Source organism: Salvia splendens, chromosome 11 (genome assembly GCF_004379255.2).
Source record: "Salvia splendens isolate huo1 chromosome 11, SspV2, whole genome shotgun sequence".
In the NCBI taxonomy this organism is placed as follows: Eukaryota; Viridiplantae; Streptophyta; class Magnoliopsida; order Lamiales; family Lamiaceae; genus Salvia; species Salvia splendens.
The window spans coordinates 29702862-29720818 of NC_056042.1; the positions used below are offsets into that span (position 1 = coordinate 29702862).

The window sequence follows — 17957 nt, forward strand, 5'->3', positions numbered from 1 at the left end:
CCGAAGTGCTTTTGCTTTTGACAACTATGTCGTCGACATACACTTCAACCTGTTTTCCGATTAGGTGCCGAAAAAGCTTGTCTACCATCCTTTGATAAGTGGCTCCGGCATTCTTTAAACCGAATGGCATCTTTTTATAAGCGAAAATGCCGAAATCGGTAATGAAAGCTGTTTTCGGAGCGTCACTCTCATCCATCAATACTTGGTGATATCCTTTGTATAAATCAAGAAAACAGAAAATTTCGAAGCCGATCAAAGCTTCTACTTTTTTATCTATATTCGGAAGGGGATAGCAATCTTTAGGACAGTGCTTGTTTAGATCGGTAAAATCTATGCACATCCGCCATCCTCCTTCTTTTTTCTTGATCATCACAGGATTAGCCACCCAAGAAGGATATTTCACCTCGAATAATACATCCGCTTTTAGTAATTGGCGGACTTCGTCATGGATGACTTGGCTTCTTTCTGCCGCAAAGAGTCTTTGCTTCTGTTTTACTGGCCGTATTGAAGGATCAATATTTAACCGATGAGTGATTACCTCGGGGGGCACTCCGGTCATGTCCAACGGAGACCATGCAAAGACATCTTTGTACTCCTTGAGGAGCTGAATGGTCTTTTCCCGGAGTAGAGGCGTTCCTGCGAAACCGATCTTGACCGCTCTGGATGGATCATCTTCGTATAACTGAACGGTCATTGAGTTCGGCTCTGAAGTGACTTCGGTCATCTCGCTTGCCTCTGACTCCGGTTGCTGTGATTGCTATGCTTGATGGTGCCGAACTGATTGCTCGGCACTTTTAAGCGCAATCTGCAGACATTCTTTTGCTCTCTTTTGATCACCTCGGATGACCGCTATCCCACCTTTAGTGGGGATCTTGATGGTGAGGTGATAAGTAGAGCAAACGGCCCGAACTGTGTTGAGCCAGTCTCTCCCCAGGATGATGTTGTACGGGGACCGAGCTTTCACCACAAAGAACTCGATCATCGTATTGGAGCTTGTAGGCGCTTTTCCCACCGTGATCGGAAGGCTGATAATACCTTCAGGGCGGGTGTCCTCCTGGGCGAAACTTTTCAGAGGAAGTGGAGCCGGACTGAGCCGAGCTGGATCCACTTCCATTTTATCGAAACATTCTTTAAAAAGAATGCTGACTGACGCTCCTGTATCCACAAATACTCTGTGGATCAGTTTGTTTGCCACTCCGGCTTGAATGACAATAGCGTCTTGGTGAGGAGAGATGGCTGGGACGGGATCGGCGTCTGAAAATGTAATCACTTCGTCTTTCTTCAGCCTTTTATGTGTTGGCTCCTCTTGATTGGAACCTCTGCGTTCTGCTTTTAGGGACGACTTAGTCTTCCCGGCAGGGAGAGCATCAATAGTCTGGATTACTCCATCATATTGCGGCTCGTCGTCGTCTTCGGGATCCTCATGCTTTTTCGGATCCTGAGGATTGCAGTTCGCACCTCTCTGCCTTTTGTTCTTTTTCGGCTGCTTGCTTTGGTATTTTTTTAACGTTCCTGTTTTCACAAGAACATCAATACCTGCAGCCAAATTTCGGCACTCCTCGGTATCGTGACCGTGGGTTTGATGGAAGGAGCAATATTGATCCTGAGGTCGCCGCGCGGCTGATTTCGTCATCCGCTTTGGTCTTTCGAACATATCGGAATGTAGTTCGAAAATTTCCGCTCTTGACTTGTTCAGCGGTACGAACTGAGCGGGCGGCTTCTCGGGATTGAGACGGGGTCCCAATCTGTCTTGCACCGGAGCCCTTTGAATTCTTTCAAATGGAGTCCGGCGAGGATGTCCCTGATCGCTATGATCGGGCTTCCTTCTGTCTCCTCGGGACGATGAGCTGTCTAACGACCGTTTGCGACGGTCTGCCTCATCGGCCCGGGAGTACTGGTCCACAATGTCCCACATTTCCTGAGCTGTCTGCGGACCGCACTCAACGAGCTTCCTGTAGAGAGCTCCGGGCAGGATTCCATTTTGGAATGCCGAGATGACAAGCAGATCGTTGAGATCGTCTACTTGCAGGCATTCCTTGTGGAATCTTGTCATAAAGTCGCTGATTTTTTCGTCGCGACCTTGACGAATGGAAAGCAGCTGAGCCGAAGTAATTCGGGCTTCCGCTTTCTGAAAGAACCTCCTGTGGAAAGCATCCATTAGATCTCGGTAGGATCTAATGCTGCCTTGAGGAAGGCTGTCGAACCACCTTCTGGCGTTCCCGATGAGCAGCTCGGGGAACAGCTTGCACATATGGACCTCATTGAGATCCTGGTTCGCCATGTTATACTGATAGCGTCCCAGGAAGTCATGAGGATCCACCAACCCATCATAAGTCATTGACGGTGTCCGGTAGTTCCGCGGCAAAGGAGTTCGGGTGATATCGTCCGAGAACGGAGTCTTTAATGCTCCGTACATGGTGAACCCGACATCTCTTCGGTACGGAGGAGATGGAGTTCTCTTGTGGTTCCGGTACCGAGGAGGAACAGGAACATGTCGGGGTTGAGGATTCTTTCTCCTGGAAGACACGTCACTACTGCGGTAGTGACTTTCATGCCTAGATGAGGAGGGAGAATCCGTCGTTGTCTTCTCCAGCTGTTGGCTCTTCTGCAGGAAGGTTAAGAACTCCTCCTGCTTCTCGGCCAAGAACAGCTTGACAGCTTCATTTAAATCGGGCTGCTGGGAAGACTCGGTGCGATGACTCCTGGAGTGGCTTGTTCCTTCTTCGTGAGAACCGGAGGTAGATGTCTCCCGAGGCCGTTTTTCAGACCTGCGAGCTGGACTAGCTTTCTCACGGTTATCACGAACGGTATTATGGGTAGTGTGTGATCTGGTATGCATTTTTCTGGGGTGGAAAAAATGGATCAAAAATTCGCTTTATCACAAATTTTGTTCTTCGTTCCCACAGACGGCGCCAGTGATGAATCGGCGAATTTTTGATGGCGATGAATGCTGGTAGAGAATAAAGATCACGACACAATGAATTTACGTGGTTCGATTTACTGAGGTAAATCTACGTCCACGGGAAGAAAAGAGGGCAGAGTTGTATTGCTTGATCTGTTTTCTACAGCTTACAATACAGACTTGCTATTTTGTATTTTATCTCTAGAGATCGAGAGAATGTAACCCTATCTATCAGATCTAGGTTCTATTTATACAAAGGACCAAGATCGTGGCATGCAGCTATTTACTAGGTAGTGGATGTCGTGGAGATCGTGGCGATCTTGCATGGGTCCACTATCCTGCATGAGTTAATGACTGCTTGACACCACTAAATAGATCGTGGGTGTAGTGGAGGTGGAAATCCTGCATGAGTCCACTATCTCCTAGTTCGGTCAAATACTGAGACCGAACTGCTGAATTATTGCCGAGCAGCTTTTGCCGATTTGAGAGTAGAGCTTGATGCCGACCTGAGAGCAGAGTTTGATTGGTTGGCTTTTACCGAGCTGTAGGCTGGGGCCGAACTCTTTGGTTGTGCCGAACTGAACTCTTTAGTCATGCCGGACTGATACTCTTTAGTCATGCCGAACTGATACTCTTTCTTGGGCTTTACTGCTGTTGGGCTTGTTTAGTACGTACTCCATCACTCATCTAATCCTAATAAGCCAACTAGTAAGGACTATGAGTTGCAACGATTAAATAAAACACTTTTTTACTATAAATTTGCATCCTATTATTGTAACGTATTTAACTTTTATAGATAAAAAAAAATTGTAGCTAGAAATAGATTGTGATTTTCCAATCAAGATAATTAACCTTGGTGCAAAAATATGTAATATTCTCGATTAAGACACTTGCCTTAATATATTTATTAAAATGTGTCATCTCTAAGACGGAAGTTAGTCAAATTCCACCAACATGACAGACACGCAACGACAATATTTTCCAACAATTTCTCATAATTGAAATCCATCTATTTATTTGAATAGTATAGCTATTTGATAAATGCCAAATTATCCACCAAAATAATATCTCGAGCAAAAAACAAAAATAACAGTTAGAGAAGGGAAAACTTGAAGAGAAGGATTGAGGGCTATAAAATCCAAAACTCTCACTCTTCTTCCTCTATTTGCTTCATCAATACGTTTATAATGTTAAATCACCATACCTACCAACACATAACAACTGTATTATATACACTCACATTCATTCACTATATTAAAGCAGCATAACAGCTTCAGGCTAGCAAAGCATCTCCCCACAAGTCTTGCCTTCCAAAAATTGTAGAATACCACAACTACTTCTCTAGTCAGAGCTTTTGCTTGAGAGTTTGTCCTGTAATAGAAATACATCGCAAGTCCATGTTTAAAAAGAAGGCTGGGAAGGTTTCACTTTTCAAATCATGACGAATATTCACAGCTCAATAATATAAATATTATCCAGTAAATGCACAAACTTGCATACAATTCATGAATTGCACACAAAACAGGAGTTTTAGTATGACAATTCATAGACTTCCAATTTATGATGATTTTGATACCAAAATAAATCACCAAATACCAAGCTGATATGGAGGCCGTGATTAATGTACATGATGAACAATACTACGTCATTCCAAACTAAGTACTGTTGGTCAAACAAAGGAGTCCATGAAGGCAAATCCCGGCATCAGCATCAATATCAACATCAAATTTTTGGATCCTCGATTCATGATAAATTATAACAAATCAATAGTCAATGAACCTATTATTTTATTGTGTTTTTCATGATTTGGCCAAAAGTTTTGTATACTCCCTCCGTCTCACCCTAAGTGGAGCATCTCCTATCAGCATGGTATTTTATGTAGTTTTGTTTTGTGAGTTGAGTGGAGAGAAAATAAAGTACAGAAGATGAAGTTTCCAATTTAGAAATGTGTCAATTAGAGTGGGCATTTTTAAAAAATGCGTCTCTTAAATTGCAACAGGAGTATCTAATTATTTATAGACCAATAACTCTTACATAGAAATGCTTGCTTGTTCCAGGTGAATGTGGCAGCAAGTAGGGCTGATAAATCGTGTGGGTTGGGTCGTTATCGAATAAATCCGTTGTCGACCCAGCCCAATAAGGTCTAACCCAAACTCAACCCGAAATCATCGGATTCTTATTGGGTCGAGCCAATAAGGACCTACACCAAATAAGGTTTGATCCAAAACCCATTAACTTCGGTCATGTGTGTTCGTGATGGATTTTCGCATTGTATCGAAAATAAGGCTTGATCCAAACAAATTAACTTCGGTCATGTGTGCTCGTGTTGGATTTTCGTATTGTATCGAAAATTACCATCCCTAGTAGCAACTAGCAAGTATCTGAAATCTAGTATCCTTTTAAGAATCATCCAAAAATGACTGCCATGTCGATTCTCTAATATGGAGTGAAAAGTGGTTGACACAAAAGTAATGATAACAAATCAAAAAGAGAAAACAATAACTGAAATTAAAACTCAATCAGAACAATCCTACGAAGAGGCCTACTGGCCTAGACAATCCTTCGAAAAGGCCCTAGACAATCCTCCGAAGAGGCCTAATAGTCCTCAAAAGAGGCCTATGTTACCGTCCTCAAACACTATATTTTCCGAGAAGTCTAGCTCTTCTTTTAAAAGAGCTATTTATAGAACTCCTACAAACTCTAAAGAAGGAAAGTAAATCAACTTAAAATTAAACAAGGAAACAAATCAAAGCAAATTGAAAACGAATCAAAGCACATCCTATTCATTATCAATCAAGATAACGACGGACAATACATATCATGATGGAAAGAAGTGGCAGAGAATGGAACTAAGGCTGGTGAATGCCGAGACAAAGATAAAATGCAAACATGTATGATTCTGAGTTGATATCAGAGAGAGCATACCTTGTGGTCACTTGTAATATAAGAAACAACTACGGTAATGTCATCAAGCTTCCCACCATAATAACGGAAACCAGCTTCTTGTGCTGCAGCAGAGAAAGGTGTCTGCCTGTTTTTGTCCTGTGCTCGTTGCCGTGCCAATGCTGCTATTTTCTGTGCTGTCACCTGTGGCTTTAAACTAGCTCTTGTAGCTTGAACTACAACAGCAGTAATGTCATTGCTATACAGATTGTCAAATAGCCCATCAGTCCCAGCTATTATCACATCTCCTGGAGCAACAGGTATTGTAAACACCTGCATCACACACATGAACCATTTAGTTTCATTGTCTTTATTTGTAGCTTCAGACTACACCAGATCTGCAGAAAAAACATAAGAAATTACGGATGATGTTCAGCCTTTCCAGTTAAACTCTACAAAAATGTGGAATTCTATATAACTCAATGGCTGGAGAAGCATAACTAATCTATAAATAACAGCTACAAATTATGTGTTACGGATAAGATAAGGCAATCATGAATCCATATAGGTTGTTATCACTGTCCACTGATAGGATAATGGTTGCTTAATAAAAGCCTTCCCCATATGCCAACAAGAGGCCAAAGTGCTAAATTTCCAGGAAAACAGAAGTTACTAATAGAGCTGCCAATGTTAGTGACAAGTTAACCATGCAGTGAATAAACGTGCTTCTCGTAAAAGTGGATGTATCACACTAGTAAGTTTTATTCCCAACTGCAACTGCAACTCCAAACCTTTCAGATGTCTGATTGAAAAATGTCAGGATAGTATGCAGGTCCTAATAGGATAATCACTCAGCAAACCATTGATAAAATAAGTTACACCATAAATACAAAATTAGAAGTATGCACATCTAATAATTGATAAAATAAATTACAGCATAAATTAGATTTCCCTTGAAAGGTGTGCACAACTAAATAAGAAAAACACAAATTTCAAGTCCTTGGAGAGTTTTGATCCTCCAGTTAATAAAAAAATGTAACACTTCACAAATGACTTTTTCTTCTGACAGCATAAACACAGGCAGAGAGTAAAATCAAAGGAAGGAGCTAAATCACCTGTCCGGAGCTAGGCAAATCGCCAGTACTCCCACACTCCAGCTGATAAGTAAAATTGAAATCATGCTGCTGAACAGGGGATCTGAAAACTGTACTTCCATCTCTAACAACCATAAACCCACTATCTCCTAAATTAATGGCCTGGAGACCCTACATAAGAAAAGAAATTTGAATTAATAAACCACATGAAGTTGGAAGGAACACATTCATCCACATGTCTTTAGGGGAAACAGAGACCTATTAATGCTTCAAAATACTTGGAATCGCTTTGTCCAGAAAAAAGTATGGTGATTTAAGATTTCTGAGCAGTGTGTTTATAAAATTATACATTGAATGCACATACCTCACCAGTGAGAGCAATAATACAAGCAGTTGAGGATCCCTTTGCCCTTGTGCTAGTGTAGGCTTTTTCTAGGACTCTGGCAGGGTCGACAGAACCTCTTGGTTCTTCTTGAATTGCATTGACTGAATGTGACATAAGCTCACGTGCATACAAACCTGCATCAACACCTAGATCAGCCCATCCACCAACACCATCAGCTACACCGATGGCTTGTTCATCTAAACAAATGAAATGAGCATCTTCTCCGCCAGTTTCTTCCTTGTCAGGATGGGGCAAGTAACATGATCCTGAATTCAGCTTCAAAGCTCTGATGATTGGACTGTTCCTGCAACCAATCCCAAAATAGTATGAATAAAAGGATGCCATAATGATCTTACTAAAGTTGAAAAGTTTTGTTGGGGATTTAATGAAATTCTAAGCTTCATATTGACAGGTCCAGATGGCTGATTGTTAGTTTTAGTGTTTTACAAGGATCACATGGCTAGCACTTCTGGAAAAAAAATGTCCGTGATGCATTGCAAGGAAACATCTATATATACATACATATGCATGGACATCCACATGTGTGTATTTTATTTTCTCATCCCTTAATCCTAGAACATTGATAAACTAAATAGAATTATTTATCATAAAATACAAGAAATTCTCGAAGGATGAATTTTAACCACTAAACAAGTTGGTGGGTGAAGCTACAGTAATATGAGTAACCACTAACCTGACCTAGCAGAAGAGTGATGTAAAAAGAAATAGTTGCTCTGTGATATGTAAAATATTTTTCTTATAGAAGTAAAATTAAAAAATTGAAGAGAACATACAGCTCAGATGAAACAGCAGAGGTTGACCGCTGTTCTTCTTTCACGGATTTCTCAAATGATACCTCTGGTGCAGTGCCGGAAGATGAAAATACAGGTGATGATAGATAAGAACGCTCAAATCCAAATCCAAGGAATGGATTGCTACTCCCCTTTCTCTTCGCGCCATTGTATATGAAATAACCATACAACAAGAAGTTATTAGGCTGCTCTTTATTTCTGAAACTCATGGTAGCGCTTCTACAATATTCAGCGCTACTCCTTTTATACACACAAGAAGAGTGATATGAAGCAGCACCATGTTTAACATGTCTAGGAGACAAATTTCCAATAGAGCACTCTGTGTGAGCCAATCTGGACCCACAACCAGCCATAAGTGATTTCTGAGAGCTGATCCCAGAGACTTTAGAAGGCCTTGATTGCAAACAATCAATGTGATACCCACAAACCTGAAATGAAGGCCCCGAAATAGATGGTATGGAAACTGCTCGAGAAAATGATTCAACAACTGAAAGGTTTCTTCTTCGATTGGCTAAATGTAGATCCGCTTGAGCAGCAGCAAGAGTACCAGACCGAACAAATATATGTGGGTCACTATTTCTTTCAGAGGGTACAAAATGTAACAGCCTAGAGCGGCCAACCAACAACCTCCCCTGGCCAATCAAATCATCTATCTGACCTTGAATACCAGTTTCTTGCCCATATATTGATCTCCAGAATCCTTGCCAGATTGCACCACGAAATCTTGAAAATTTATTGGATGGCATTTCCCTGGCTCAATTGAAGTAAATCTGGTAGCCTTTTGAAACAGATGATACAATCACAACTACAACCAAGAGAAGATAATCTCATACTCCCAATATATATATATCTCAACCAGAATACAGGAGCACCGGCCTCTCTTAAGTATGTTAAATGAATGAACCTGACAAACGAAAAGAACATACTGTCAGGGAGAATGTAATGAAAAACACAAAAGAATTCTCCTTTTCCACAAACAAAAAGAAGAGCTTATCAATTTTTTTCTAAAGAAGCCTAATTTTTTTTCACCCCTGATTGCTTACCCATAATTTCTACTTGGTGCCAGCCTTCTATACAATTTAAATAAATGAAAAATTTCATGCCTGGGCAACTTAAACGCCAAATTATCATTGAATGCAAAACTAGTAGTTAACCAATTCTGAATGGGAAAATTTAGAATTGCGATCCGGAAATTTGCAATTCCTTTTTTTAATTGAACAATACAGACTAATCTGTCTGCTTTCTTGTTTTACATGAGAAGCAACCAAACAAACAAATGGAGGGATCTCAAGAAAGAAAGAGGTCACACCAACGTCATATAAATTACCCCTAAATTGAATCAACTAACCCTAATCCCCCGTGATAAAAAATCAACAACTTCAGCCCAGACCAAATCCTTGAACAAATTATGATTCAATACAAGTTGTTCCCATCATAATATTTGCTGCTTGTCTACGCAGCACTGATTCTAGAAAAAATTGGCAGCGAAAGTAGCCCAGAATACATCAACAAACAAACACAAGAGCTATAAAAGAGGAAAATATAAGAGACGGATGAAAAAGGGAGAAATCCTTGTAAAATAAACACTGAAGAGATGGAAATCGCCCCTTACATCAATCAAAATTGAAAAGCTGAAGAAGATGAAGATATGTACCTTTAATATTCTGAGGGATCTCGTGAGCGGCCAGTGTGACCGTAAACGGTCGTCCGCTGATGAATCCGCGAATTTCTGGTGGTAGTAAATGCAGGAAAGTAGAAATCACAACACAGAGATTTACGTGGTTCGATTTACTGAGGTAAATCTACGTCCACGGGAAGAAAAGAGGGCAGAGTTGTATTGCTTGATCTGTTTTCTACAGCTTACAAATACAAGCTTGCTATATGATATTCTCTCTCTAGAGTTGGTGAATCCTCTATCGGATCTAAGTTCCGTTTATATATAGAACTGAGATCGTGGCTTGCATCACCACCCTAAGTCGTGGAGGTCAAGGAGGTCATGAGATCCTGCATGGCCACTAATTAGGCGGTGGCTTACATCATCAGTAATTATGTCGTGGATGTCGTGGAGGTCATGAGAGCCTGCATGGGTCCACCACTAGATAGATCGTGTCTCCCAGTCCGGTATTGCCGAGCAGCTTTTGCCGATGCTGAGACCGAACTGCTGAACTATTGCCGAGCAGCTTTTGCCGATCTGAGAGTAGAGCTTGATGCCGACCTGAGGGCAGAGCTTGATTGGTTGGTTTTTACTGAGCTGTAGGCTGAGGCCGAACTCTTTGGTCATGCCGAACTGATACTCTTTCTTGGGCTTTGTGCTGGCTTGTTTAGTACGTACTCCATCACTACCCCCCCCCCCCGAAAAGCGAAGTGAATCACTTCGGCATCCTGGATAATGGTACGGGGTAAGTTGATGTTTGTCCTCGGTCTTATGAAGTGAACTCTTCTTTGACCAGACTTGGTCCTTGGTCTTGATGAAATAAACATCTTTGACCGGACTCGTCTTTGGCCTGATGAAATAAACATCTTTGACCGGACTCGTCTTTGGTCTGATGAAATAAACATCTTTGACCGGACTAAGCTTGTGTCCTAATTTGGCGAGTTTTATCGCTCGGATCGGACTTTCCGTTGTCCTAATTTGGGGATCGGACTTTCCCTTGTCCTAATTCGGCGAGTTTTATCGCGTGGATCGGACTTTCCCTTGTCCTAATTCAGGCAAGTTTTATCGCGAGAATCGGACTTTCGTTGCAGTTCGTTTCAGACGAAGTGCTTGATTTTTAAGCCGAATTGTGGTCTTGTATCCTCTTTAGAAGCTTGGACTTCACAATCGTTGGCTTATTGCAGCTCGTTTCAGACGAACTGCTTGTTTAAGCTGAATTGTGGTCTTGTATCCTCTTTAGAAGCTTTGACTCACAATCGTTGGCTTGTACACGTTCTAAGAAGGGGATCAGCCTTCGAAGAACGAGATACCTCAGTTACATTTGTAAGAGACGACACTCACATAGACAGACACAACGCACGTCAGACAAACAAAAACGCACATAGGCAAAGAGAGCAAAATAAAAAACAAGGAAAGCACATAAGACTGACTGACCGACCGGACTGTCTCTTACAAATGGAACTTCTTGAGGTTGGAAATGTGCCATGTTCGGGGTACCTGTTCTCCTGACATGTGAGCCAATCTGTAAGACCCTTTGCCGAGGACTTCTGACACCCGATACGGACCTTCCCATGTGGGTTCGAGCTTGCCCAGCTTTTCTGCTCGGCTTACTTCGTTGTTTCTCAAGACGAGATCTCCCACTTGAAATTGCAGCTTCTTCACCCGTTGGTTGTAATACCGGGCTACTTGCTCCTTGTACTTGGCTGCTTTTATGCACGCCAATTCTCTTCTTTCTTCGGCCAGATCTAACTCGGCTCGCAGTCCGTCATCATTCATTTCTGAGGAGAAATGTAGAGTTCGTGGACTGGGTACGCCGATCTCAACCGGAATCACGGCTTCAGTGCCGTACACCAGACTGTACGGAGTTTCACCGCTGGAGGTTGTGGGTGTAGTTCGGTAGGACCATAGGACTTGAGGGAGATTTTCTACCCATTGTCCTTTGGCTTGTTCTAACCGAGCTTTTAACCCTTTCACCAGGATACGATTTGTTACCTCCGTTTGTCCGTTTGCTTGTGGATGAGAGACCGAAGTGAACCGCTGTTGAATATTCAGCTCTTGGCACCAATTCTTGAACGTCTTGTCGGTGAACTGAGTCCCGTTATCCGAGATGAGGATGTGGGGTATGCCAAATCGGCACACTATGTTCTTCCAGACGAAATCCAATGCCTTCGAGCTCGTTATCGTAGCTAATGGTTCAGCTTCCACCCACTTCGTAAAGTAGTCCACGGCAACGATTAGGAATTTCATTTGCCGAGGAGCTTGAGGAAGTGGTCCCACTATGTCTATGCCCCATTGCATGAAAGGCCAAGGGCTCTGCATAGTGGATAGATCGGTCTGCGGCATCTTTGGGATATTTGCATGGATTTGGCACTTCGGGCAGGTCTTGACGAGCTGCACTGCTTCTTGTACCAAGGTTGGCCAATAATATCCCCATCTCAGAACTTTTTTAGCTAAAGCTCTGGCTCCGATGTGGCTACCGCACGATCCTTCATGAACTTCTCTGAGGATGTAGTCCGTCTCTCCTGGTCCCACGCACCGCAATAATGGCTGGAGGTAAGACTTTCTAAAGAGGACTCCTTCATGAAGTTCGTACCGAAGTGCTCGGCACGTGATCTTCCGAGCTTCTCTCCTATCCTCGGGCAATTGTCCTTGATCCAGATACTGCAAGATCGGCGTCATCCAGTTCGGCGAGCTGGATACCGAATGTACCTCGGCTTCATCAATGCTTCGATGCATTAATTCTTCCGCCTTTGAGCTCGGATCTGAGGCCAACTTGCTTAAGGTATCTGCTCGGCTATTTTCCGCTCTAGGAACGCGGATTATCCGAAAATAGGAGAAACTTCGGCTGATGCTTTGCGCTTTGTCCAAATACTTCTTCATTCTCTCGTCACGAGCTTCACTTGTACCCAACATGTGATTTACTATGACTTGTGAATCACAATGGACTTTGAGAGATTTGGCGAGCAGACTTTGCGCTAACTGGAGTCCGGCAAGAAGGGCTTCGTACTCGGCTTCATTATTAGTAGTGGGGAATAGGAACCGAAGTGAGTAGGTTACCTCGTGTCCGTCGGGAGCGACGAGTAAAATACCAGCTCCACTTCCCATCTTGTTTGAAGCTCCATCTACGAATCCGCTCCAGCAGTCTGGCGGCTCTACTTCGGATTCCAAGGGCTGTGCTAGTTCGGCATTGGCAGACTTTTTCTGTTCGGCAATGACAGGGATTGCTTGATCGAACTTGGCCTCTGTAAGAAAATCTGCCAAGGCTTGTCCCTTGATGGCTTTCCGAGGTAGGTACTCGATTGAGTGTTCTCCCAGCTCTATGGCCCATTTGGCGATTCTGCCTGATGCTTCTGGCTTGGTCAAAACTTGCCGAAGAGGCAGATCGGTTAAGACGCATACCTTGTGAGCATAGAAATATGGCCGCAGTCTCCTTGCTGCATTTACTAACGCCAGAGCAATTTTTTCCAGAGGTTGATACCTTGTTTCTGGACCTCTTAATGCTCGGCTTGTAAAGTAGATGGGAAACTGCTTTAGGCCTTCTTCTCGTACAAGCACCGCACTGATGGTTTGATCTGATGCCGCTAAGTATAAGAATATTACTTCGGCTCCGGTTGGAGCAGAGAGAATAGGAAGCTCGGCTAGATAACTTTTGAGCTCGTCAAAGGCCTTTTTCTGCTCGGCTCCCCACTCGAACTTTGGTGCCTTTTTCAACACCTTGAAGAACGGCAGTTGCTTTTCGGCTGCTTGGGAAAGGAATCGATTCAGTGCGGCTAGACATCCAGTTAGCCTTTGCACGTCATGTATGGACTTCGGCATTGCCATGTTCTGAACGACTTGAACTTTGGAGGGGCTTGCCTTGAGTCCGTCCTTTGAAACCCAACAACCCAGAAACTTTCCCGAATCTACCAAAAAGGTACACTTTTGGGGATTAAGTTTGAGGTTGGCTTTCTTGAGCACGTTGAGAGTGGACTTGAGGTTGTCTTCGTACTCCGAAGTGCTTTTGCTTTTGACAACTATGTCGTCGACATACACTTCAACCTGCTTTCCGATTAGGTGCCGAAAAAGCTTGTCTACCATCCTTTGATAAGTGGCTCCGGCATTCTTTAAACCGAATGGCATCTTTTTATAAGCGAAAATGCCGAAATCGGTAATGAAAGCTGTTTTCGGAGCGTCACTCTCATCCATCAACACTTGGTGATATCCTTTGTATAAATCAAGAAAACAGAAAATTTCGAAGCCGATCAAAGCTTCTACTTTTTTATCTATATTCGGAAGGGGATAGCAATCTTTAGGACAGTGCTTGTTTAGATCGGTAAAATCTATGCACATCCGCCATCCTCCTCCTTTTTTCTTGATCATCACGGGATTGGCCACCCAGGAAGGATATTTTACCTCGAATAGTACATCCGCTTTTAGTAATTGGCGGACTTCGTCATGGATGACTTGGCTTCTTTCTGCCGCAAAGAGTCTTTGCTTCTGTTTTATCGGCCGGACCGAAGGATCAATATTTAACCGATGAGTGATTACCTCGGGGGGCACTCCGGTCATGTCCAACGGAGACCATGCAAAGACGTCTTTATACTCCTTGAGGAGCTGGATGGTTTTTTCCCGGAGTAGAGGCGTTCCTGCGAAGCCGATCTTGACCACTCTGGATGGATCATCTTCGTATAACTGAACGGTCATTGAGTTCGGCTCTGAAGTGACTTCGGTCATCTCGCTTGCCTCTGACTCCGGTTGCTGTGATTGCTATGCTTGATGGTGCCGAACTGGTTGCTCGGCACTTTTAAGCGCAATCTGCAGACATTCTTTTGCTCTCTTTTGATCACCTCGGATGACCGCTATCCCACCTTTAGTGGGGATCTTGATGGTGAGGTGATAAGTAGAGCAAACGGCCCGAACTGTGTTGAGCCAGTCTCTCCCCAGGATGATGTTGTACGGGGACCGAGCTTTTACCACAAAGAACTCGATCATCGTATTGGAGCTTGTAGGCGCTTTTCCCACCGTGATCGGAAGGCTGATAATACCTTCAGGGCGGGTGTCTTCCTGGGCGAAACTTTTCAGAGGAAGTGGAGCCGGACTGAGCCGAGCTGGATCCACTTCCATTTTATCAAAACATTATTTAAAAAGAACGCTGACTGACGCTCCTGTATCCACAAATACTCTGTGGATCAGTTTGTTTGCCACTCCGGCTTGAATGACAATAGCGTCTTGGTGAGGAGAGATGGCTGGGACGGGATCGGCATCTGAAAATGTAATCACTTCGTCTTTCTTCAGCCTTTTATGTGTCGGCTCCTCTTGATTGGAACCTCTGCGTTCTGCTTTTAGGGACGACTTAGTTTTCCCGGCAGGGAGAGCATCAATAGTCTGGATTACTCCATCATATTGCGGCTCGTCGTCGTCTTCGGGATCTTCATGCCTTTTCGGATCCTGAGGATTGCAGTTCGCACCTCTCTGCTTTTTGTTCTTTTTCGGCTGCTTGCTTTGGTATTTTTTTAACGTTCCTGTTTTCACAAGAACATCAATACCTGCAGCCAAATTTCGGCACTCCTCGGTATCATGACCGTGGGCTTGATGGAAGGAGCAATATTGATCCTGAGGTCGCCGCGCGGCTGATTTCGTCATCCGCTTTGGTTTTTCGAACATATCGGAATGTAGTTCGAAAATTTCCGTTCTTGACTTGTTTAATGGTACGAACTGAGCGGGCGGCTTCTCAGGATTGAGCCGTGGCCCCAATCTGCCTTGTACCGGTGCCCTTTGAATTCTTTCAAAAGGAGTTCGGCGAGGAAGCACCTGGCCGCTTTGATCGGGCTTCTTTTTCTCTTCTTGGGATGAGCTGTCTAAAGACCGTTTTCGACGGTCTGCCTCATCCGCACGGGAAAACTGGTCCGCAATGTCCCACATTTCTTGAGCTGTTTGCGGGCCGCACTCCACGAGCTTTCTGTAGAGAGCTCCGGGCAGGATTCCATTTTGGAATGCCGAAATGACAAGTAGATCGTTAAGATCATTTACTTGTAGGCATTCCTTGTGGAATCTCGTCAGGAAGTCGCTGATCTTTTCGTCGCGACCTTGACGTATAGAAAGCAGCTGAGCCGAAGTAATTCGGGCTTCCGCTTTCTGAAAGAACCTCCTGTGGAAAGCATCCATTAGATCTCGGTAGGATCTAATGCTGCCTTGAGGAAGGCTGTCGAACCACCTTCTGGCGTTCCCGATGAGCAGCTCGGGGAACAGCTTGCACATGTGGACCTCATTGAGACCCTGGTTCGCCATATTATACTGATAGCGTCCCAAGAAGTCATGAGGATCCACGAGTCCGTCATAGGTTATCGACGGAGTTCGGTAGTTCCGCGGCAAAGGAGTTCGGATGATATCGTCCGAGAACGGAGTCTTTAACGCTCCGTACATGGCGAACCCGACATCTCTTCGGTACGGAGGAGAAGGAGTTCTCCTGTGATTCCGGTGCCGAGGAGAAACAGGAACATGTCGGGGTTGAGGATTCTCTCTCCTGGAAGACACGTCACTACTGCGGTAGTGACTTTCATGCCTAGACGAGGAGGGAGAATCCGTCGTTGTCTTCTCCGGCTGTTGGCTCTTCTGCAGGAAGGTTAAGAACTCCTCCTGCTTCTCAGCCAAGAACAGCTTGACAGCCTCATTCAAATCAGGCTGCTGGGAAGACTCGGTGTGTGGACCTTTTGAGCGGCTTGTTCCTTCACCGTGAGAACTGGATACAGACTTCTCACGAGGCTGCTTTCCAGGCCTATGGGCTGCTGGGTTAGTTTCCTCATGGTCATCACGGACGGAGGCACGGGAGTTGTGCGATCTGGCATGCATTTTTTTTTTTTTTTTTTGTAGTGGAAAAAGGGTCAAAAATTCGCTTTATCACAGATTTGGTTCTCTGTTTCCCACAGACGGCGCCAGTGATGAATCCGCGAATTTCTGGTGGTAGTAAATGCAGGAAAGTAGAAATCACAACACAGAGATTTACGTGGTTCGATTTACTGAGGTAAATCTACGTCCACGGGAAGAAAAGAGGGCAGAGTTGTATTGCTTGATCTGTTTTCTACAGCTTACAAATACAAGCTTGCTATATGATATTCTCTCTCTAGAGTTGGTGAATCCTCTATCGGATCTAAGTTCCGTTTATATATAGAACTGAGATCGTGGCTTGCATCACCACCCTAAGTCGTGGAGGTCACGGAGGTCATGAGATCCTGCATGGCCACTAATTAGGCGGTGGCTTACATCATCAGTAATTATGTCGTGGATGTCGTGGAGGTCATGAGAGCCTGCATGGGTCCACCACTAGATAGATCGTGTCTCCCAGTCCGGTATTGCCGAGCAGCTTTTGCCGATGCTGAGACCGAACTGCTGAACTATTGCCGAGCAGCTTTTGCCGATCTGAGAGTAGAGCTTGATGCCGACCTGAGGGCAGAGCTTGATTGGTTGGTTTTTACTGAGCTGTAGGCTGAGGCCGAACTCTTTGGTCATGCCGAACTGATACTCTTTCTTGGGCTTTGTGCTGGCTTGTTTAGTACGTACTCCATCACCCGCCTACAAAACGAAAACGGTAATAAAGGTAAAGAGAAGATGGGCTGGTGGTTTAAATTCACCGAATTTGAATCACAAATAAATTTGGGTGTTGGTTGGAGCTGTGGCTGTTGGCTCGTCTGAAACGCCAAATTCAGAAGCTTCCTCTTCCTGTTTGGAGATATATCTCATTCGGAAAATTATCCAAAATATTTTCATATATAATCGATTATACTATCTATATACTCGTATTTATCAACATTTTCACTATTTTCTTGAAGAATTCCCGCATCATAATCCTGATAAATAATTCTAGTACTCTAACGATTTAAATGATAATCTCATGTGTCAAGCCCTTACTTCATCCTAGATACATAGAAAATTTGGAATTTCTTTCAAATATATGAATTGTGCTACAGATTCAAATCTTATATCTTAATTTAATTATCTTAATTAAACCCAATAGATTTAAAATTTCGTTTTTGGTAAAAAAATTGCGGACGTGATATTTTACACTAAATCCGCCACTAACTCCTTTACTGGCGGAAATATGAGATTTAGTGATGGATATTTCCGTCACTAATTAACGATTTTTTTGTAGAGGGCCAATACCGTGTATAACTAATCGATTACGATAAATTGGATCGGATTTTGCTGTTTTTTCTTCTGCAGTACCTCGACGTGACATGAGCGTGAAAGGGGT

General features: G+C 43.6%; 1 protein-coding gene across 5 annotated transcripts; it reads right to left on the reverse strand.

Annotated features, from left to right (window-relative positions):
• Positions 1-4036: 4036 nt before the first annotated feature.
• LOC121755297 (probable protein phosphatase 2C 55) lies at positions 4037-9787 on the reverse strand. 5 transcript variants are annotated; one of them, XM_042150604.1, is made up of 6 exons: positions 9731-9787; positions 8059-8980; positions 7244-7568; positions 6901-7050; positions 5828-6118; positions 4037-4273 (listed from the first exon to the last, which is right to left on the reverse strand). In XM_042150604.1, exons 2-6 carry the CDS (start codon positions 8820-8822, stop codon positions 4244-4246), a joined length of 1560 nt encoding a protein of 519 aa, XP_042006538.1. In that variant the 5' UTR covers positions 8823-8980; positions 9731-9787; the 3' UTR covers positions 4037-4243. The 5 variants fall into 5 exon arrangements, with proteins under 5 accessions (XP_042006538.1, XP_042006541.1, XP_042006539.1 ...); XM_042150607.1 differs by having other exon boundaries at positions 9689-9763; XM_042150605.1 differs by lacking the exon at positions 9731-9787 and adding an exon at positions 9425-9682.
• Between the last annotated feature and the right edge of the window lie 8170 nt (positions 9788-17957).